At 31.2% G+C, this 23,428-nt stretch overlaps 1 protein-coding gene and 1 long non-coding RNA gene across 2 annotated transcripts in view; one reads left to right on the plus strand and one right to left on the minus strand.

The window, feature by feature from the left end:
- The window catches only part of LOC143042200 (uncharacterized), a 98,061-nt gene extending 74,940 nt beyond the window's left edge, over positions 1 to 23,121 (plus strand). The window contains exons 2-10 of the mRNA XM_076214467.1: positions 9,508 to 9,541; positions 10,468 to 10,642; positions 11,668 to 11,970; positions 14,076 to 14,145; positions 14,858 to 14,916; positions 17,655 to 17,705; positions 18,494 to 18,538; positions 19,083 to 19,127; positions 20,897 to 23,121. Of these exons, the coding sequence (XP_076070582.1) occupies positions 9,509 to 9,541; positions 10,468 to 10,642; positions 11,668 to 11,970; positions 14,076 to 14,145; positions 14,858 to 14,916; positions 17,655 to 17,705; positions 18,494 to 18,538; positions 19,083 to 19,127; positions 20,897 to 22,806 (2,691 nt within the window). The 5' untranslated portion in view covers position 9,508 and the 3' untranslated portion in view covers positions 22,807 to 23,121. The remainder of the gene's footprint in view (positions 1 to 9,507; positions 9,542 to 10,467; positions 10,643 to 11,667; positions 11,971 to 14,075; positions 14,146 to 14,857; positions 14,917 to 17,654; positions 17,706 to 18,493; positions 18,539 to 19,082; positions 19,128 to 20,896) is intronic.
- On the minus strand, positions 482 to 3,262 carry LOC143043379 (uncharacterized). Its single transcript, XR_012968351.1, has 4 exons — positions 3,180 to 3,262; positions 2,389 to 2,494; positions 887 to 939; positions 482 to 529 (listed from the first exon to the last, which is right to left on the minus strand). It is a non-coding gene; the product is annotated as an uncharacterized LOC143043379 (long non-coding RNA).
- Positions 23,122 to 23,428: the final 307 nt, after the last annotated feature.

Consider the following 23,428-nt stretch of genomic DNA (forward strand, 5'->3'; position numbering starts at 1 on the left):
CTATTAGAAATAATCTCATAAATGTGGTGCACACGTGGGTTCACACCTGAAAATAACGCACCAAATTTTTATATGTTGTTTCTGAATAGACACATCTTCCTATTATAAATATTATTTACACAATGCTAATGTGATAATAAACCTTACTTTTAACTATTATAACTATAACTCGTTCCTAAACATTCGGTTTTTTGATATATTAACATTAAACATAAAAGTTGTATTGCCTATTGCTGGTGTATAAAACGAGATATGCAATATTGAAAACAAACGATTGATAACTTTATACATCACTCATTTATTATTCAAGCATGTGTCATACAAAACTTGATTTGATATCGTATAGAGCTATCTGTTACAAGTACAAACGTCGTCAACCTGTGTATTGTTTTATATTTAAACTTTTAATTTATAAGATATATTATTTTAGCTTTTGTCACAAGCGTTTTTAACGACTTAAATATTATTTTGGTAAACTTGCCTTCATTTGCCAAATTGTGAATGATAGTTGTACACGTTGTAGTAGTACCTGCAATTAGAGAGGAAAATATAGTTAAAATAAATTTTTAAAAATCAGCTCAATTCGATGTTCTGTTACATGTAATTACGAACATGATTTAGGAATTTTAGTTAAATAAATTTTTGTTTTCTTCTATAAAATGTCTGGTTTGCGTATTTTTAGCTAATAATGTCATGTTAGATATGGTCCAGTTTTAATCCTAACAATAATGAGTATCCTTTGCACTCGTTTAAACATTTCAAAACAGTTAGCTTGAGTCTTTCGATTAGATAAATAAAGTATTTGTATACAGGAAAATGCAAATACATATCATATAGTGTTTGTTGCTTTAGTGGCCTATTACATAGTTAAAACTTATATGCTTACCAGACACATCCTTTCCTTCTCTATCAGAGACGCAACCGTATTTATGATGACACCTGCAAGAGAAAATAAACAACCTATCAAACTTTAGAAATTAGAAAATTAAAATAATATTAAACCATAATAGTTATCAAAGGTACCAGGATTATAATTTAGAACGCCAGACGCCTGTTTCGTCTACATAAGACTCGTCAGTGACGCTCATATCGAAATATTTATAAACCCAAACAAGAACAAAGTTGAAGAGCATTGAGGATTCAAAATTCAAAAACGTTGTGCCAAATACGGCCAACGTTATCTATGCCTGAAATAAGAAAATCCTCAGTTTTTCGAAAAATTCATACATGTCAAAGTTTAGTAAACAGGAAATTTATATAAAAAAGACCACATTATTGATATTCATGTCAACACCGGAATGTTGACTACTGGGCTGGTGATACCCTCGGCGACGAAACGTCCACCAGCAGTGGCATCGACCCAGTGGTTTAAATAGTTATCAAAGGTACCAGGGTTATAATTTAGTACGCCATACGGGCGTTTCGCCTACAAAAGACTCACCAGTAACGCTCATATCGAAATATTTATAAACCCAAACAAGTTATATAATCATTCAAATCAAAGATTGCATTAATTTTGTAGAATTAAGCGATGCTCTTGATTTTAAATTGTTTGCTAAAGAAGAGGTATGCAGTTTATTCTTTGATTCGGTTGCGAATTTGTTGAGGCTTACCTCGTACGAAATGGCATGTATGCTAAAGTCTGCACCATACACTTACATTATCGCGATTTTTGTCGTCGATTATGCCAATGTTTTGTTTCTTTTTTTTAGTATTCAATTTCATTAATCTTGTCTAGCATGTTTATTTCTATTTCGAATCTCCTGTTCTGAACTACTTGACTACGTGTGAAAAATGGAAAAGTTCGTCAATTATGCGCACCTTTATGACATTAATCACCAGATAGAGGGGATTGCCTGTATCCCTGCACTATCAAAGCTCAACAAGCGTCTTTGTGATAATCATTATGTAGGATTAAGGACAAATAATTGTTTTTCCCTAACATTTTCTCTCCTACCTACCATGCAAAGGCTTACTAGCCAGCCAAGGTCGTTAAAAATCACCAGCTAGTTAGTAAGTACTTAATCTTAATTCCCTAATGCCACATACTGGTTATCAATTATAAAAATCCAATTTGAACAATACTGCATCAAATATGAATAAATAGGGAAGAAAGTAACGATTTCCCCAAATGCACGAATGATGTGTTCATTTTTACCATAGTTTTTGACAGAAATGCAACGAAATGAAAAAAATTATGTGAATGAAAAAATTTACACTTTGAAAATTGAAAAATGAAATGTCAATTCCAGTCTTTCCAATTTTAACTTCCAATCAGACACCAGAAAACATATGTGCTTGTCATGAAAAATTAATTATTTCATAAAATTGAATTTGATGAAAAAAATTGTTGTAAAGTTATTATTTTTTAATTTGTTTTAGACTTACCTTTCATTGTCGTTACAGAAACATGTCTCTCCACATTTTTCGCCATATTTGCTGTTACGACATGGTTCACATTTAGAACCATCGGATGTAAATCCAAACTCGCACACTGAAAATATAGAGATTAATTAATTATGGGACCACGTTTTATTTTTTGGATCGTTGCTGTATTTTTAATAGTTTTAAGATAAGGCAAGTATAATATCTAAAGAGAATAGTTCATTCATTTGGTAGGTTGTTCTGTGATCGTTAGTTTTCCCACAATTCAACCATTATTGCTGTGTCTTTTTTGTTTAATTGTGCATGTGCTGACATCCATGATCATGACCTGCCCAATACCTTTCTAGGTAAATAAGTAAGGAAAACTACACCATCGGGGATCTAAAAACGGAACCAAATAATAATTTGCTTAAAAAAATGTCCCTTCTAACTTATGTGCAATATTCTTCTTTTTTTTAGGGGGGGGGGGGGGGGGGCGGCTATTTTATCTTCTGTTTCAATTGATGACTTATAGGTATTGTAAGATAATTGAATAGTTATCAAAGGTACCAGGATTATAATTTAATACGCTAGACGTTCATTTTGTCTTCGTAAGACTCATCAGTGACGCTCAGATCTACATAGCTATAAAGTAAAACAAGTAGAAATTTGAAAAGAAGAATAAAAGGGTTCATGAATTAATTAGAAATAACTTTGTTTCAGCGATTTTTGAATTTCCTGCTCTTTGACGATCATCACATAGCTTGTTGATATGTGATTCCTCAATTGTTTGTCATAGAGAATATTAAACATACCTTTACATGTGTTATTTTTGCCTATTGGTTCAAAGTTGCGACAACAGAATACTGTTTTGATGGAAATGCCCTCTGACGTACTGGAGAATAAAATAACGACTCGTTTGAAAAATCATATTACAAACCTGAGTTAAATTAACCCCACGCTAATGTCTTACAGCCTAGTTAAAGAAATATAAATACTAATTCATTTGCACATACTATCATAATGTTAAATTCTGCAATACACTGATTTGAAAAGTTATTGCTTCGTGGTTTTTTTTTTTTTGGTGGAAATATGTACTTCTTCATTGTATATAAACTCATCATTGATACCAGGATTAAAATGTTATATTTACGCCAGATGCGCGTTTCGTCTACTAAAGACTCATCATTGACGCTCGAATCAAAACATGTTAAAAGGTCAAATAAATTACGAAGTTGAAGAGCATTGAGGACCAAAAATTGCTAACGTTTTGTCAAATGTATATTATTTCTAGCAGGGCAAAATCTTGTTGTGTTAAAACAGTATCTCAATCTGACTAGAATTGACTTTGCTTTTAATAATTCGAACACTACTAGTTTACCTTTGAAATCAAGCATTGCACTGGAATTAAACTCATCCCAGATGATAACATGCATATGCGTTATACACATAAAAATGCATACGATTAATATACACATGTTTAATTAACAATTGTATTTCCTAAACGTCTTTATTTGTCACAGAATATATGTTAAATAAACATATATAGAAGTCCATACATAAGGATAATTCTTTTTCGAACAATGTTTCACTTAGTTTACAAACAAATCGTTGCTTCTTTTTATAAAATATGAAAACGTAATATTGGATTTACAACATATGTAATCATGTTTGATTGCAATGGGTATAATTTCGTAAATCAAAATTCTACATGCTTTTAAGTGTCTTGAATAAAATAACAAAAAAATATTACTCCAGTGCTTTGCATGTTTACGTTTATAATTTAAATCATTTACAGCTATTGTATCTTTATTTTGCATAAAACTGGAGTCATAACCTGTCAAAACTACACCTAATCCTGACTTGCCCTGCACAGATGAAGATAAATTCAATTGAGCGTAAGAGGCTCGAACATAAAAGTCAATATAAAGATATCCCCTAGAAACCAGGAAGTATTATTTGTTCCCTAATGAAGCATTTCACAGAATGGTAAAATAGAAATGTACTGTTTGGTATGCAAATGCACTACTTGCCTGTTCCCTTGGGATTTTGCGAGCAATTTTTACCTATACACGAGCAAAAACGAGCCCGTGGGCTCATAAAAATTGGTAGTTAAACACGAGTGCCGCGGGTTTGAGTAATTGTTTTACTTGTTTGTGGTTTTTTTTTCATTTAGAAGAAACTTTTACTAAGTCTTTTTCAAATGTTCCTAGTCCTCAAGCTTTGGAAAATTATCCGAACAGCTTTTTGCACAAAGTAAAAGTTATGCATAGGAGCTGTTGTATAAGGTATTTATATCAGGCCCGAATAAATGTTTACATACCTAGTGCATTTAGTTTGTAAGTTTGGTATTGTTATGCACATCGAATTACAATGGAATAAAAAAAAGACAATACAATCTCACCTTATGTTTCGAAAGCAGTGTCCGTTTGTAGACAGCTGACAATTGCATATTATGAACAAAGAAACTAGAAAAAAGCAAAAAGTGACCTCATTATACATGTCAGAATTACCAAATATCCTGTTTAGAGTGAATACGGACGGAAGAGATTAAATGCAAAATTGTATTTGTTTTATTAAATCAATATAAAAAAATAGAAAATCCACTATTAAATTAGGTCATTTTTACCAAATTTTCGTTTCCATATCAACAAAAAGTATAGGGAAGTATAATATTTATATATAAACTAAAAAGCCACAATAAATGCACTTATCGTTTGAACAATATTCGGTGTATACGTTGAAGATTATGTATTGCACACAAACGCATAGCATAAGTGTTTGTTGTTAGATACATTTAGTTTACAACAGTAAAGGCATTGGGAATACATAGATATAGGCCAATAAGACAACTCTCCATCCAAGTCACAATGTATAAAGGTAAACCATTAAAGGTCAAGATACGGTCTTCAACAAGGAGCCTAGCCTTACATTGAACACCAAAATATAAAATGCCCCCAAAAATACTAGTGTAAAACCATTCAAACGAAAAAAAGAAAACAACGATATAATCTATATAAAAATGAGAAACGAGAAACACTTATGAACCACATGTCCGTAAATGGAATAGTTTTCCAACAAACATGATATATGCAATTAATTCAATTCATTTCGGATTTTATCCCCACAACAACAACCATCATCACCGACTAGCCCGATGGGGAAAACAGAACCCAAAAATAACATTGATTCAGAAAGAATGTTTTTGTATCAATTCACAATTTCTAATTATTTCACTGATTGTTTTCGTGATGTGGTGTTTGTGTTGTCTGGGTCCTTCATTCTGGCTTAATGTATGTGGTTTACTCTTTAATGACGTTTGTACGCCTGCAATTATTTACATCTACATCACAAACAATTTAGTCATGTGTATAAATCGCCTTACTTTATTTTTCAAAAGCGGTGTCCGTCTGACTAAATCTGACATCTGTAATACAAACTATAAATGTATATAGATGTACCAAGGTTGAACAAATAAGCTTATCACAGATATCAGGTTTAAAACTTTATAACTACGCCAGACGCTCGTTTCGTCTCAAAAAGACGCTCGAAAATAAAAAAAATGTTTAAAGGGCCAAAAAAAGTATGAAGTTGAAGAGCCTTGAGGACCAAAAATTCCTATATGTTTTGCCAAATACAGCTATTCCTGAGGTAGAAAAGCCTTAGTTTTTCAAAAATTCAAAGTAAATGACACCTTCCGATATTTCCATCGATGATCAATACATTTTAATAAGAACTGCAAGTGATATAGACGGACGTCACGTGGTTCATGGTGAAGTGCATTTAAAACAAGATACATAAAAAAACTATCAATTATGACACTAGGCCTTAAACACAATTGTTTTAATGAATCCAGACGCATTCATATAACAAGCAGTTTACAGGTTGTGACATCAAAGGAGCATGTAACTTTCTGTGTGTTTATAAAGCCTAGCTAATTTTTTTATGCACTGAGTAATACTTTGATGGGGGATTCGCAAAGGCAAATGGATGAGTTTGCACTATTCTCGTGCATATCTGCCTTGTAATTTGAAGATTTCGTCTTTGTAATAGAGCCTGTTTTTTTTTTTTTTTTTTTTTCTTGCTACTGTCATATTTATATAAATCAAACTGTCTTAACTTATAAGTTTATCGTTCCAACCGTACCTTATTTATTTTTTGCACATAATTGTTTATTTCCCAATCAAAGTTTTGTTTGTTTCGTATTCTGAAATAACGTCCTCTTTGAAACCAGACATGGCTGCAGATTTAAAAAGTGTCTACAGAGCAAGATATGCCTCTCATCCGTATGAATATTATTACAGACTGGGAAAAAATCCCAAAAGATGACAACAAATTGACATACTCGTATACAAATGTATTTTTTCATGTTTAAAATAGCTACATTTGTATACGAGTAATGGCTGATGCTTCGAGTTATTTGAAATCAAAAGTTCCCATGCAAAAAAGAAGATGTTGTATGATTGCCAATGTCACAACTCTCCATAAGGGACCAAATGACACAGACATGTTTAATTTGAATGATCAACTGTAATCAGGTGATCATAAAATAAAACGTTATTTAAACCATAGTGTTTGAAAATGTATAAGAAGATGTTTATATTTTTAACCGCCAGTAAAACGCTTGCGTTGTGATTTCATCATTTAAATTACATGTTGTAACTACAAAATAAAAATAAACAGAATAAAAACAACAGAACAAATATCCTATATTTAAGGACTCCGAGATTAACTTAAGTTAATTCATAAGTGTAGGAAATATTCATTGAGCCCATTCAGAATGTGTAATTTCGAAAAATTTCTTAATGCTATAAGAGATCATCTGTTTTTATTTCCCCTGTTAATACATTGATCAACCAACAATCTATCTAATATTTGTAGATGGTTTACTTTCTGTATGCATTAATATTTGATAATTAGTTGTATAAATAATTTCATGCCAACTTGTCACTCCGTTTATATTTTTCTTTTTTCACATTATTGTTAAGCGAAATTTATCTGAAAGAAGTTAGGACGTCCTTCAATATTTATGGAATTGTTGAGATCCTACCTTATTTAATCACGAATCTCTATTAGAACGAAGGATATTCATCATTTTTTGAAGAAAATTCTGAAATAAAACATTTTAACCGAGTAATATAGATCTTGAAATGCTTAAGGACCCCTTATGAATATTTTTTTTTTAAATCCATATCCTGTACGTTATCTAACTAACATTTCGGCGAAAAACACTTCTATGCACACATATTCATGACCTTTAAATAAAGTGTACCCTACCTTTTACTTGTAATTTAAACATAGGTAGGAAATCCATTAGAGGGAAGTATATAAAAGGTATGGCGTTTTTATTTCTATTTATTGATTGTGAAGTTTAATGTGACATATTTACATATCCATGCATAAACAGTTTTTCTATAGTACACAATCATTTAACGATATACGTATTATGATCATAACAGATACAGCCTTGTTGTTTTAATTAAATCTGAACTTAATTGTTTCTATTATTGTTTTCAACTTAGTGAAAAAATGGTTAAACCCCTTTACTTTCAGTATGTAAGCTTTAATCTTAAATGATATCTTTTAGCTACAATGAAGACAGGTAAACAATGTTCCTAATTTTAATTGCACACTATATTATCAATGATCAGTTATACAGTATATACACATTTTCGCTATTGTTTACAGTCTACATGTAAACAATAATCAAATATAGTGTCGTCACTTTAAATCCAAAGGAATGTTCATTGTTGAACATGCATCGTGTCCTTTCAATATTCAAACTCACGAAAGTCACGTCGTTAAAAGTCGTTAAGCTTTTTTTTTGTTAGAATTCAACATAATTTAATTTGTAGCATTTCATATGAAGTCTTTGTCATTCGAAACCAATGTCCGATTTTTCTGGAAAGAAGAAAACGATTGACACAAGGTGGAAACCAAAATTTTAAAAGTATGTTGTGAATATTTCATTTAAACGGAAAATAAAGTATGGAATATCATGGATATATTGTATATGCGTCAATGACACGGAATTCCAAAAGATATCTTGTTGGTTCCTTTCAAGTTAAAAGTTATGCATGTTGTTAAAAACAAAAGATCTGAGACTAATATTCTTATATTTTTTCACCATCATTGACAAATGACAAGACGCAACATACTACATGACCTAAGCCATACCTTGCAATTTTATATTTTTCATGCAGTAAAACATGAAACTAAACATGCTAAATTGGGAAAAAGTGCAAACCTAGTACATTTAAAAACATCTCTTCCTGTGTATGATAAAATTTGACGCGCAGTATTTTCTTACACCCACGAATTGTGTGTAAGTAATTTTAATGATAGACCATTACACAACGTACGGCTTATTGCAGATTAATTTTGATGAACAAAGACTCATATTTTTTACAGCAACTCTGGGATCTTTAGCCTTTCTTTTGATTTAGTTTAATTCTAATTCTTATTACACCTCTCAAATTAGAAAACCTCTTCCAGTATAGCAGGCTTGATAATTTGGTATGCTAGTCTATTACCGGGTCTAGGAACTGACTGTCTCGTTAAATTTATAATCCATATAAATACACAAATCAAACCGTATACTAAATGGCTTGTATGTCGTTGGCTGTTGTCTGTCTACCAGCTTGTATGTATTTATACATAAATATTTCTTGAAGGAGTCGAATTCAAATAGGGTATTGTGTCGTGTACTTAACCATTATTGTTAGGTTTTTTTATTATACCATTTAATGTATAACACATTTATTAATACGATTACAACAACACCAACTAAAACAAAACTTAAGCATGTTTTTATGATTATGAAGGGAAAACATCAGTTTCATGAGTTTAAAGAAACTGAACGATATGATACGTTGCTATTTTGACGGTTAATTTATTGAAGGAAATCAACATTCTTGTAAGGTATTTGCATAAATTTCTTTCAGATCACCTGCAATTTCAAACTTAATTTGTTACATACTGCATTTATAACAAAAAGGTGACCATCAACAGAATAAAAAAGTACATGGAGAAAAAGAACTAACAAATACTTGAAATAATGAAGTTTTGTTTGAATCTAATAAGTAAATACTTTCTTTCTCGAGCAATTATTTATTTCAAAATTATTTGTATCTCTTCTTTTAGTATGGCTTCTTGGTGTTTGAAAACAGTTCTCTTGGTAAGTTCATTCGTTTTCTAGTCATAGCATTCTCTTTAAATATTCTAACCGCATAATATATGTATACGTCAGAGTTTATAATCTTTAAACACTTGGGTTTGTACATATAGTTTGCATACGATATGACATGTATTTTGGACAAGATTCTACAAAAATGAGACAAAATCATGAGTATCATTGCTATCGATAGTTAGAAAAGAACTTGGGAGCTGAGTAATACTCATTTGTATCAAAGAAATACAATGCATTTTTAATCGTAATTTAGGGAACTTGAAGTGTTAAGTTTTCGAAGGTAATGATATGAACGACTCACCACAAAAAATTGAAAAAAAATATAGGTGTAAGAATCATATCATATCCTCGCCTCAATTAGTATAAATACACACATTCACATTGTCAGATACATTGTAGACATCAGACACTTTGTGAAACTTTCAATAGTCATCCATTTAGGTATCGAATCCATGCGTCTTTATATGTGACAATACAATAAAATCTAAAAAAGTGGGCAAGTCTATAGATTTAGGTTACGAATACCATGAATACATATGAATAAGATAAAGAAATAACCTGTCGAATTCTAAAACATGCTAAAGGTATTACTGAGGGTAACAATGAGTGATCTGTTGTTTTGGAACTTTATCGACTCCTATACTAAATTATATCATTCGCCAACAGCAATCAAATGGTTTCTGCAGAGCAAATCGATTATTAAATCGATTATGTGTGGTTATCTTTTAATATGGATGCAAACATTCTCAACATATGTTTATCAAGCAACATGTTTATTTAAATTGTAAATTGAATAAACAAAAATATTTCAATATTATTTTATTTGTCATTAATAATTATAATTATATTCTCTAATCTTATAAGTAGGTACAAGTTTAAAGAATTATAATGATTTATTTGTTTATTAACTGCAGATGATTGTATTGCTGGAATCACATTCATATCAATTATCCTGCCCAAAATATCTACAACGAAAAATAAGAGCCATTGCTAATTGCAATGACAGTGACAGATATCTTTGTTTGTTCGATGATAACACGAAGCACAACAGAGAGTCATGTAGAAATAAGCCAGAATTTGAAATACCTGGTAAGTAAACAAAGACAATTCAATGTGTCAAAGTGAAAAGAGGAAGCACAACTAAAGACGTTTATCGTATATTTCTGTCCGTTTGTTTTAAATGTTCTCATCTTGTTAAAACATTCAACGTTCTGTAAATTCTATGTTCATTGACATTAACAACACTTTTTATAAAAAGATACCTTTCTTGTATGTCATTGTTTTGTCAAACGGCAAACTAAGCTTTTTTTATCATTTGGCGTCCGTCGTCTGTCGTCTGTCATCCGTTGTCCGTCGTCGTCCGTCGTCGATAACTTTTACACAATCATTCTCCTCTGAAACTACTGGGCCAAATTTAACCAAACTTGGTCACAACTATCATTGTGGTATGTTGTTCCAAAAATTAGTCCGGTGACCCAACTTACAAATCACGATGACTACCATAGCTAGAAATAGAAAAAAAGGGGTAAACATGTTTACCAGGTTAAGATCAATCTGTCCTGAACACAAGCCGTTGTTGGATGGCTGCCCCAGGATTAGTAATTTGAAGGATTTTCTTTGCATTTTTTTTGTTATTATCTTGAATATTATTATACATGTTATAGATAGAGATAAACTGTAATAATTTTTCGGCAATGTAAGATTTACAATTAAGTCAACACAACCAAAATGATTATATTACCGCATAAGGAGTTATTGCCCTTAACAAGTAAAATTTATTTTTTTCCAAAACGACAGAGACAAATTTGACCAAAACCTAGCCACAGTAAGTAGTAGGGTATCAAGTTTCAAAAAAAGGTATCCAATGACCCTTTCCTGCCAACCAACATGGCAAACATTGCTAAAAATAAACATAGGGGATAAACGCAGTTTTTTAAATTATGTTCCAAAATTTAAAGCAAAAGTATAACGGTTGCATCTTTTCATGTACAAATGTATCAATTGTAAATACAAATATCAGGTTTAATAGCGACAAAGGCTGCTTGAGGCCTCTATTTTTCAAATGCAATTTTATGTATTCAATGTTCATATCCCAATCATTATATTCTTATTAGGATACAATTTTATAATTGTCGGGACATTACAAGGAGTTCCATGTGGCACTAACAGGTATCAACCGATTAGATTCTGGACCAATGAGAATTCTGAATGTGTGCTCAAATCGTCGAAATGCAATGGTATTGGACAACTTATGTACACAAAAGGTACAAGTACTGAAGACACGGCATGTAGGTGTGATTATGCTAACGGCTATGCTTTCGTCATTAAACCAAGAAATCCATGTATGTGTTTGCCGGAGAAGGAAGATTGTACATGTTACTTAAGAAAATGTTCTGTTGGAGGAATTCTAACTCCAGGTAAGGGGACGACCATTTGATATTCTGGGGGAGGAGGATTTTGAAAATAAATAAATCAATCTTGATAATCACAAAAAAAATGGTTTGTTCTGTGGTAGTTTGAAAATAAATTACCTGACTTGCAATGCATTGTAAATAAATAACTCAGCAGGTCTAATCGAAAGAATGAGATGGCACCAGATTCTTCATAAACTCATCTTTTCCCAAAAAAAAAAATCGGGAAACTCTTCCCAATTTTTTTTAATAATTAAAATATAGATATTATTTAAATATATACTTGAAATGTCTGACAATTGGTTTCATTAAACTTGAGGTATATTGTCTCAGGAAACCTTACCTCACTTTTATTTTTAACAGGGCCGTAACTACATTGATTTTTCGGGATCAATGTTTCTTCATTATTTGTCTTTTGTTCATTGACTGCCCTTCTGTATTTTGTTAGTGTTGCATTCCTTTTGTAATCTAGTAATTTTGTTATGAAATTGATCATGAGTTAAAAAAAACTGCAATCACAGAATTAACTATGTAAAATCCATTTTTGCTTTATCGTGCACATTGGTATTTTATTGTTGTCCCTAGAAACTTAAGTTAAAATTATTAAAGCAAAACTTGTATTTTCAGATTAAGAAAGGGTTTTTGCATCATTTGTTCTATAGTTTCTTGGGCCTTCAGTGGCTCCAAAACCCTTTTAAAAATATTTTGCTTTGCTCCGCTCGGCGAAATATGTTTGCAAATACTTTTAAAGATACTACATTGTAGTTACAACCAAACTTTAATACTAAATAGATATGCAATACATATACATGCATGCAGTTGGGAATGTGAAAGAATAATTTCTGCAGAGGATGATGATTAATTCTGATCAAATGGTACACAATGACTTGACTATACATATATTATTTATAATAAACAAATCATTTAAAAAATTATGTTTTCTAATCATAAATATAGTTTGAAAATGAATAATCAGTCCCTTGCTTTATGAAAATGACTGTCCAATTTTTATGATGGGCTAGTAAATCTTTATTTAAGTAACTGTCCATCCTAATTCAAACTAGGCTATTGTTATCAATAACAAGGCAATTATACAACCTTTAACGGTGAACAAAAATCCATAAAAGTCCCCGCATAAACAATTCCAAATGAGAAAACTAGCGACGAAATTCATAAGTAAAAAATAGACCTTGGGAATTTGTTCAACAAAAATAGACAAGAGTAGCTCTTAAAAAGCAATTAACAAACCTCAATTATGAGAAAAAGCAATAAATGACAATAACATGAATAATGCAATTAAAGAGTTTATAACAAATTACATTGCTATGATATCATAAGAGAATGAAGAAAATTTTAAAATATTTCATTTTTATAAGTTATTTTATATCAAACTGATTTCAAAATATATTTCAGATGCTTTCCAGAAAAGTAGTGTTGTTTTTATTTTTATTTATTTTTACTTGCTATTAATCATTAGTTTTCAGATACATTTGTAATTAGTAGAGTGAGCATTTTTTGCTATCATGACTAAATATCAGTTTAATATACTGCATACTACTGTTTATGATATGCTGTAGAAGTGCAGTTTTTTGTTTTGTTTTTATGTTGTTTTAGATGTAGTTAATTCATGATTTGAGTTTCATGCACATTCCATTATACTAACAGTTTAACAACTTCACATCATTTTTGTTTTAGATAAAATCTATGTGTTGCTTGTTTTGATTGTTAAGATAAAGTTGCTTTTAAACAAATTAAAACAAATAATTTATATGAATCACATGTACATGATGAATTTAATTAGTGCCTGAAGGCTTGACTTTGAATTTGAATACATTAAAGTATATGATCGTCAAAAATGTCCAAGTCATATACATATCTTTAATCTATTTAAAAAAAAACAGTGTTAATTCAAAATAAGCCTATATATAATGAATTACATAGTAATACTTTTGTACAAAACACCTTAACTTTGTATTGACATTTTTTTGCAATTTTTGTAACACGGTTTTTAATATTATAACTGTAAAAGGGCGATAATAATATGAGTTTAAGATCATCACAAATAACTTCACAAATGACTTACCGTATATTTTGCACATTTAATTTCATAGATTATGATTGTGTTCCGCCTACAACGCACTGGAACTCATCATTTGAATGCCGATTGAAAGACAACACAGAGTAAGTTTATATTTGCCTTGAAATCCTTGCATTCTGTATTCTTTTACAAGTCTATAAAAAAAGGGTATGGAATGACGCTGAAATATACTAAGTTTTAAAAGAAATTAGACAAGATTAGCTATGCATTGTTAACTGATAAAAAGTTACGTACAAACAGAGAAGTAAATATAGATTTACAAAGAAGCCATCAACATCAAATAAAAACGATGCTTAAAACAATAACGACGGTATTGAATTTAATTACAATAAAATACAATTTTCTGCATAACAGAATGCCTTTAACAAGTAAGGAAACTGACAGTTGTTGTCAATTCGTTTGATGTGATTGAACTCTGATTTGTAATTTCATTAGGGATTTTCCATTTTGAATTTTTCTCGGAGTTCAGTATTTCTATTACATGTATTATATTGTATACCTTATACATGTAAATTTACAACAGAAGTTGAGCAAAAAACTGGGGGTCATCCAAATGACTTCACATTGATGTTGATAATCTTAATTTCCCTGTGGATGTTGATGACTTGTATTACTCTTATATTATAATGAGAAAGATTTTGGCAAATTGCAAGCTTTCATATGTTTTCATCTTTTGCTAGATATATCATTCACATAACAAATTATATTTTAGTTTCTATAAATTTGACTTACTTTTATATAGACTGCTGTTATTACTGTATAGTTGATTATTCATAATATGGATTAAAATTGTAGAATAATTGAAGATCAAATTCAGACAGTTACCATTGACGAGTCTGGTGCTATAACTACAGGTAGATACATTGTTGTGTAATAAATTATAAAACTGAACGATCCAATAGACTAACATCACTCATTCGCTTGAAAACAATTGTGACATGAAAATTATTGACAACATTGACACTTGAATAGTTTTGAAGACAATGGCAAAACGCAAAAAACCTAGGATTTTAAATGAGATGTTTTCCCCACATTTTTTTTACATTTAATACCATTGGATAAAAATGATTATGTTATTTGAATTCGTGAGGGTCTACATATTGTCTTTATCATAAAAAAAAGTCCTTATATTTATCAGTTTACAAAATTAAGGACACAACATCAATATTTAGTTCTAAACTTCATCGTCAACTAAAGTACATGGCGTTATTCATTCATTAAACAGTGGCGGATCCAAGGGGGTCTGGGGGTTAGAACACCTTTTTTAAGGCCGATCAATGCATTTGAATGGGGACATATGGTTGAAACCCCCCTTTTTTCTGGGTTGGGCCACCCCTCCCCAAATTTTAAAATGTCTTGAACCGCCCCTGTGAAATGATGCTTTAAAATTACAATATTTTCTGAGGTCCAGAGCTTGAATTTCCTAACATGATTTTATAAATTTATTGAAAAGGATTGCTGCTTATAATTAAAAACCAATTGTTCAGAGAACAATTGAAGGTCTTTCCATCAAAACAATGTATTTTGATATGAAAAGTTGTGAAACTAAGTTTAAAATGTCATTTCAATCGTCAAATGATAGCTCCTAGTAAGCTGATTCCAAAAATATATTGTTTCCATACATTTTTTTTAAATAAGGGAGTTAATTTGTTACTTCCGGTTTGAAAAATGTTACTTCCGATTATATTTGAATATTTACTTGACACTGATTCCAAAAATATCTGGTTCTATATACTTTTATATTAATAAAGTACAAAAAAATAGCTATTTCCGGTTTACAAAGGGTCACTTCCGGTTGTTTTTTACAAGGTTAAATGGTTTGATACCTTTTTCTAAAAGTTGTATATCTTTATCATGTATACATATAGAATAAAAGCAAAGGTCAAAATCTAGAACGTCAAATTAAGCTATGACCTTGAGATCAATTTCAAGGTCATAAACCAAGGACCTCAAATCAAAAGACCATAGGTCTTTATTATATTTAGTTAATGAGTTATATCACCAAACGCGTATTTTTAAATACAAGAGGGGAGAAAACTCCCTTTTACATTCAACGTACGCTTGCAATCAAAATTTACATCTTACGACATGTCGCAACTAACAATTTAGTAAAAATAATTTGTTGATATCTTATACAGTCTTTGGATATAAGTGAAAATAAGCCAAATTCAAATATTAGAATATGACCTTGACCTTTGACCTTGACCTAATTTTCATTTTTTGGGACCAAGGACCTCAAATCAAAAGATCCTAGGTCTCTATCACTTATGATTTATAAGATAGAAATTCATATCACTTATATCAGATGCATAAGGGGAAATAACTCTCATATGGAGCGGTCATATCGCTTCGGTCAAAATAGGACAAATCATGCGAAGGATATAACGAGCAATTTTGTAAAATAAATTTGTCATAATCTTTTACGGTTGCGAAGGAGATGCGCTAACAAGGAAAACAGTGTTTGGGGAGATAACTCCTACAAAGAAAAGTATTCGTTTACGCAGGGTAAATTTCAAAAGCGCATAAACTGTTCGATATCATATACCAAATATCTAAGCGACATATTGCGAAACAAATGTTTATCGCAAGAACAAAATTAGGCGGAAGAAAAAAAAAATAATCAGAAGAAAAACAATAGGTCTTTCCACAGAAAAGTGGAAAGACCTAATAAAGTTATTGTATAAATAATTCCATGTAATGGAGTAATAAAACTGTTGTTAGTTCGAAAAGTTTATGAATGTCATCACAAAAGAGGGACGAAAGATACCAAAGGGACAGTCAAACTCATAAATCTAAAACAAACTGACAACGCCATGGCTAAACATGAAAAAGACAAACAGACAAACTATAGTACATATGACACAACATAGAAAACTAAAGAATAAACAACACGAACCACATGCTGGCTGACAGATACGGACAATCTGTTTCACAGAGAACGACTGTAATGATCCAAATAACGTTACCACAATCCCTTTCGATCTTTTTCGAAAGTTGTTTACCATACTTTAGTTATCATAAGATTTGTTTTACATGATTACCACAATGGGTGTATCGTGTGGAACAGGATATGCCTATCGTCCCTGACCACATTGCTAAGGTTTGTATTGCTAGGTCGTTAGTTTTCTTTTTTTTTTTTGTTATGTGTACTGTTTTTGACCATGTTGACCTTTGACGCTTATCGTATTTTGCCATGGCATTGGCTGTTTGTTTTCGAACTATCAGCACGAATATTTCCTTCCAATTTGATGTCCTTCTTAACCAGTAACGTGGTTGACGTATTTTTGTTTTTGTTTATTGTGTTTGTTGTTTAGCACGACTGTTGTGTTTCAATTGTCGCTTCCAACTTTACCATATTACTTTAAGATTGTGCATAAATCGACTGTAACTAGTGACTATGCTCAGTGATACCAACTCAGAGTTAAATTTTATTCAGTTCAATGTATACTTTTGAACTGGGAACTTGGGTCTTCTAAGCTGATATGTATATGCACTACTGTTCTTTTGGTTTTATAATTGTTTTCTTTTTGTCTTAAAGATGTTGTGGTAATTTGCTTTGTATTTATTACACATAATTTTGTCTATTTTTTAGGTCGAATCTACGTTTCATTCGCCATTATATTTTGTTTGCCTTTTCTTATTGGTATGTATATCACTTGTATTTTGACCAAAAACATATACATTCAGATTTAAATATTTTCAAAAACACTAAGCTTAAAATTAGCATAAACAAGAATTATTATTTCAACTGCCAAATATGTTTTATGAAAGATATAAAGATATGCATCACGAGTGTTAAAAGTCCAAATATAACAAACACATAGAGGCAATAGTTTTAACTACATGAGTCATGTTGCTAATTCATGGTATACAGGTGGTGTGTGACAGAATTGAAACAAAATTGTGTATAACGAAATCGTAAAAAAAAACTGTAAAAATCGAGTGCATTTAATTGACAGTTCTTTTATTGTAGTGCCTTATCTCAAATATTAGTAAGATCTCCAACACGCCACAAAACCTAAAATCAAACTGTTTTCAGTGTAACTGTTGTGAGTTCAATAGGTATTGAAAATAGATCTCATAAACGCATGTATATGCTGAAATAAACCTACAAAACTTCGAATAAATAAAGGCCCGATAAAGATTTGAGACCGATTGTTAGCATGATAAAATGAACGGCATTGCACAACATTATTAGTGTGCCAAAACCGATAAAAACAAATATGTATGGAAGATTTTAAAGTAAAGATTAAGGATCACAGTTACACAATTATACTAAAATAACTCGTCATAGATACCAGGAGTGAAATTTCGTATCTGCGCCAGACGCCCAAAAAACACCGTGAATCCGTCTTTTACACTCAGTCTTCATTTCTACAATTATATTTCATTTGTATTTGGCTTTTTAGACAAATTTGTTTATATTCACAGGTATGCTCATCTTTGTGCTGGTAGCATATTGCTCTCAACACCAGAGTAAGTTACTTACCTGAAATTGAAATTATTTGCATGAACACAAAATATTATAAAATGCTTGTTATGCGTAACCTCAAGTTGTTAATTTCTGTATTAGTTGGTCCCTTGTGAGGAGTTATTTCATTGGCAAATATATCACATTTTCTTTTTATATCATAAGTTGACAATGTACTAACGAGACTACAGAAATAGTCTAACCAGTACTGAATTTGCGGCAGTTGATAAGACCTAAAATCAATTGAATGGCTGCAATTGAACGTTACATGTTAAAAGTAATCGTTCAATATTATTTAGAAGCTATTCAGAACATGTTGACCATTTCAAATAAAAGAAAAGATAAGTAATGATGACATTTAAAACATACTTATTTTTCTCAGGAAATAAAACATACGTATATCAAAAGATTGATATATCAATAAACTATATCACCTGGGGTTTGTTAGTTTCTGTCTTCGTACACATTAAACTGTTCTTTTAATGTTTATATTTTTTCATCTGAAATTGAACGCATACTTTAATCTTGAAATGGATTGATATTTTACAGGCACTGATGACGAAGATTCATGGTTCAACAAAGAAATTATGAATAGTTAGTATATTAACAATTTTATCTGATTTGATCCAATTGTAGTTCATTTACAAAAGACACGCGAATAGCTCCTCGATTCACACAATAAAATTTAACGATTTATTTTTCAAATGTGACGTCACTTTGTACGTTAAGGCTTTGACCAACTCGGCTGTGTATTTTTATGTTCTGGATTAAGTTGTTTTATGTGATGTATCCGTTTTTTCGGTATTATTTCACCACATTAGTTTTGTCATGTATATCTATCATACAGTCATTCTATAAAATTTACTGTTTGCAAAAGTATAAATTATTCTAAATAATAAGGATGTTCTTAGAAAACCCTAGCTGTATTGGGCACAACGTTTTGGAACTTTTGGTCCTCAGTGCTCTTCAACTTTGTACTTGTTTTGGCTGTCGAACTTTTTTCATCTGAACGTCACTGGTTAGTCTTGTGTGTGTCCTGTACCAAGTCAGCAAAATGGCCAATGTAATATTAAAGTTCGTTTCTGTTTGTGTTACATTTTTTTAATGCTGTTTTTTTGTAAGGTCGTTGTTATCCTCTTATATTTGATGCGTTCCCCTCAGTTTTAGTTTGTAGCCTTGATTTGGTTTTTTTTTCTCAATCGATTTATGAGTATACTACTGCTGCCTTTTTTTGTATTCGCAGATCCGATGCACATGTCTCAATATTATATCAATCCCTTCTTGGTTTTAAAAAATCGCAGTAAAATAAAGTTACCTATCCTGAAATTAAATGCTAGTATATATTGTTCTTTTGATTACAAAATTACAAATATGTATTTATCGATATTTTGGGTGGACATGTGACTAAAAGATATGTTTAGTGCTATGGTATATGCAACACAAAATGTATTAAATAACGTCTCATGATGGGGACATTTAATCCGATTCCTCTTGTAGAAAAAGACGATATCTGCAGGTTTAGAACTATTGCAACAACTATTTAAGAGGTCAGTAGGAGCCTTGTTTGAAGGTTCGATTTCTATCCCTAAACAATAAACCCTCATTTTGTAGGCACAGTCTTAATTGCACCGATTATCATTCCGGAAGGCTAATATTACAGTATCCAACTACTATTTTATTGGCAATTTGTTTAGTCCGGAATATGCATTACATATTGACCACTGTATTTGATATCAACCAATCAACTATTTATGAAAAGAGAAAATGTCGAGCATATAAATTTAACCACTTTTCTCGTTGAAATAGAGGCCTCTGTTTACTAAATTAAAAATGACGGAATTGACATGATGATAATGCTAAGTTGAATAGATAACATGATCTGAATTTGGCAAAACCTTTTGAATTAACAAGGACTCTATGCGCTTCAAATTATTTCGTAGTTGATTTTGCCTTTTTAACTTTTTTATTCGAGTTTCATTGATGACTTTTCTAAAGATAACGAAACCTGCGTCTAGCGTAAAAGCTTTTAATCCTGGGATCTTTCATGTGTTTATTGATAAATCCTAAAATCTAGCCAAGATTTAAATCACAAAAATACTGAACACCTTGGACAATTCTAAAAGGAATTTCTCTAATAAAAAGTTCCAACACATCAAACGAATGATACAACCGTCATATAACTGACTTTGTAGAGACATTTTCTGATGTAGAAAATGGTGGATTGCTCTTATGTGTATGACAGTCGCATCAAATTCCATTATATTGGCAACGATTGGTGAACACAACGAACAGACGCAATAGGTAAAAATGTTAAAAAAAAAGCAGGTATATGTAGTTTTTTGTACCATTTGTTTTATTTCCAGATATCCTAAATAAGGAAAAACTAAATTGGAAAGAGAAAACGGAAAAGTTTGTCAGTACAAGAGCCACAAAAGTAATTTTGGAGAGAATTCAGAACAACAACTGTTTATTAATAAGTGGGCCTCCAGGCGTTGGTAAAACGGCAAATGCATATTATGTGGCCTTTATTTTAGAGAAAACCCATAAATGCATGGTAATTGAAGTCAATGCTTGTGATCTACATAAGTATGCCTTGTCAAGTATGAACCAAGTGTTTATAATTGATGACGTTTTTGGGATATATTGCTGTGACACAGATTTCAAGCTTATTTGTTCCTCTTTAAAAACAGTTTTAGATTACCATGCTAACACAAAAATAATAATGACCTGTAGATCGCAGATATATCAATTGGTTCAGAATCAACTAGCTTTGGAGAATATCTCCTTTGAACATTGTGATTTTCTCTTAGATGACCTTCAGTTATCAGTCGACGAAAGAAAAGAGATTGGTGAATCTTACCTAAAGAGTGGAATCATTAGTGAACTTAAAGATGACATTTGCATGTTATACAGCTTTTTCCCATGTATTTGCATAATTTTAGCAGCTAGTAAAGAAAATGAAAACTTTTTCACATATCCTACCAGCTATGTAGCATACGAAGTCAACAACATTAAACTGAAATCAAATGCGACCTACTTAGTGTTAGCCCTGCTCGTTGTTTTCGACAATGTTGTCGAAGAAAATGTACTAGATGAAGATAACGTTAAGACTGACGTCATGCTTAGAGATATAATTACTGAGTCAGGAATTTTGCAAACTCCTTCTAAAGGCTTACTGTTATCTACTCTGCGATCATTAGATGGTACATTCGTTAAGAAGTGTGATAACTGTTTTACATTTATGCATAAATATATTTTTAAAATGATGGCTTGTTGTATTGGTCAACATTTTATAAGAAGTGTATTAACATATGGATCTATTGATTTTGTGCAGACAAGAATACAAATAGCTGGTTTATTAGAAAATTTTGACAGTTTCATGATAAATATTACTCCAGATTTGTACAACATATATTTCACTCGATTAATACGAGACATTAGTCGTGGATATTTATCTATTGTATTTACAAATAAGCAATTGTGCTCTAGTAAGTTTCGAAGGCAAATGATTCCACACTTTGAAAAACATTTACAAGCAAAATCTATTGTTGATGCAAAAGACAAGTCGACTGTTATTCATCAAGTTTCATCTTCGGGTTACACTGATTTATTAGCATATTTTGTGAAAAATGACATGCCAAACATTGATACACAAGATCTGGACGGGAAAACAGCTCTTCATTTGGCTGTATTGCACAGACATCAGCACATTGCTGAAATTCTTTTACAGCACAACGCAGACGTGCATCTCCGAGACAGTGACAATCGTAGTGCGATTCATTTTGCTTGTAACAATGGTGACCTGCACATGACCGATCTGTTAATAAAACACAAAGCACACAAAAATAAGAAAGATAAACATGGATTCACCCCACTCCATCTGGCATCCATTAAAGGTCATACTGAAGTAGTTAGATTTCTTGTACAGAAGAAAGCCAAACTGGATAAAGTTGATGATATTGGAAGGACACCATTTTATGTAGCGTGCGAAATGAATCGTCTAGATGTAGTTATATTCCTCTTACAGCAACGTCCACATGGTACAATGAACGATATTAATATTGAAAACAGCAAAAATGGCTTTACACCACTTCATATTGCATGTGAGAAAGAACATACAGATTTAGTAGATACATTGTTAAAAAACGGTGCAAACGTAAATAGACCGTCAAACAATAATGACACACCAATGAAAATTGCAAAACGGCATGGAAATAAAAATATAATCAAACTTTTGCGGGAATATGAAGAGATAACAATGATACATAAGTGAAAGGAGTGCGCATGTATGTAAACATTAAGTACTGCAATAGGATATAAAAGCAAAACAACTCGATTTCACTTTATTTCCCTTAATTTTAGATGGAACATATGTTTGTAGCATGTTATACACATTATCTTAATATTTCTTCTGAAATTTTTGCGAAATATTGTTATATCACCAGAAAAAAATGTTCTACTTTACTCGCAATTACTTGGAGATAAAAAATGGAAAATCAAATATAATATTTAAACATAATATTTGTAAAAGAAAATGATAAATTGTACACAGCCTTTCCTTAAAATTTAATAAAACTTTACCAAAAATACCAACCTGTAAATTCAAAAAAGGATATAAATATAAGAAGATGTGGTTTGAATGCCAATGAGACAACTCTCCAGGCAAGGCATAATTTGTTTAGGTCAAAGTACTTTCCTTTATCCGAAGCCTTGGCTAACACCTAGCGATACAGGACCAAAATTATTACTGATGTAAAGCCATTCAAACAAAAAAGCTAACGGTATAATCTATATAAAAAAAGGGAAACGAGAAACACTTATGGACTAGGACAGGTTCAAACGAATGTAGGGGGTTGATACGTTTTACGTAGGTACCACATATCACCCTTATCTGA

Source organism: Mytilus galloprovincialis, chromosome 8 (genome assembly GCF_965363235.1).
Source record: "Mytilus galloprovincialis chromosome 8, xbMytGall1.hap1.1, whole genome shotgun sequence".
NCBI lineage: Eukaryota > Metazoa > Mollusca > Bivalvia > Mytilida > Mytilidae > Mytilus > Mytilus galloprovincialis.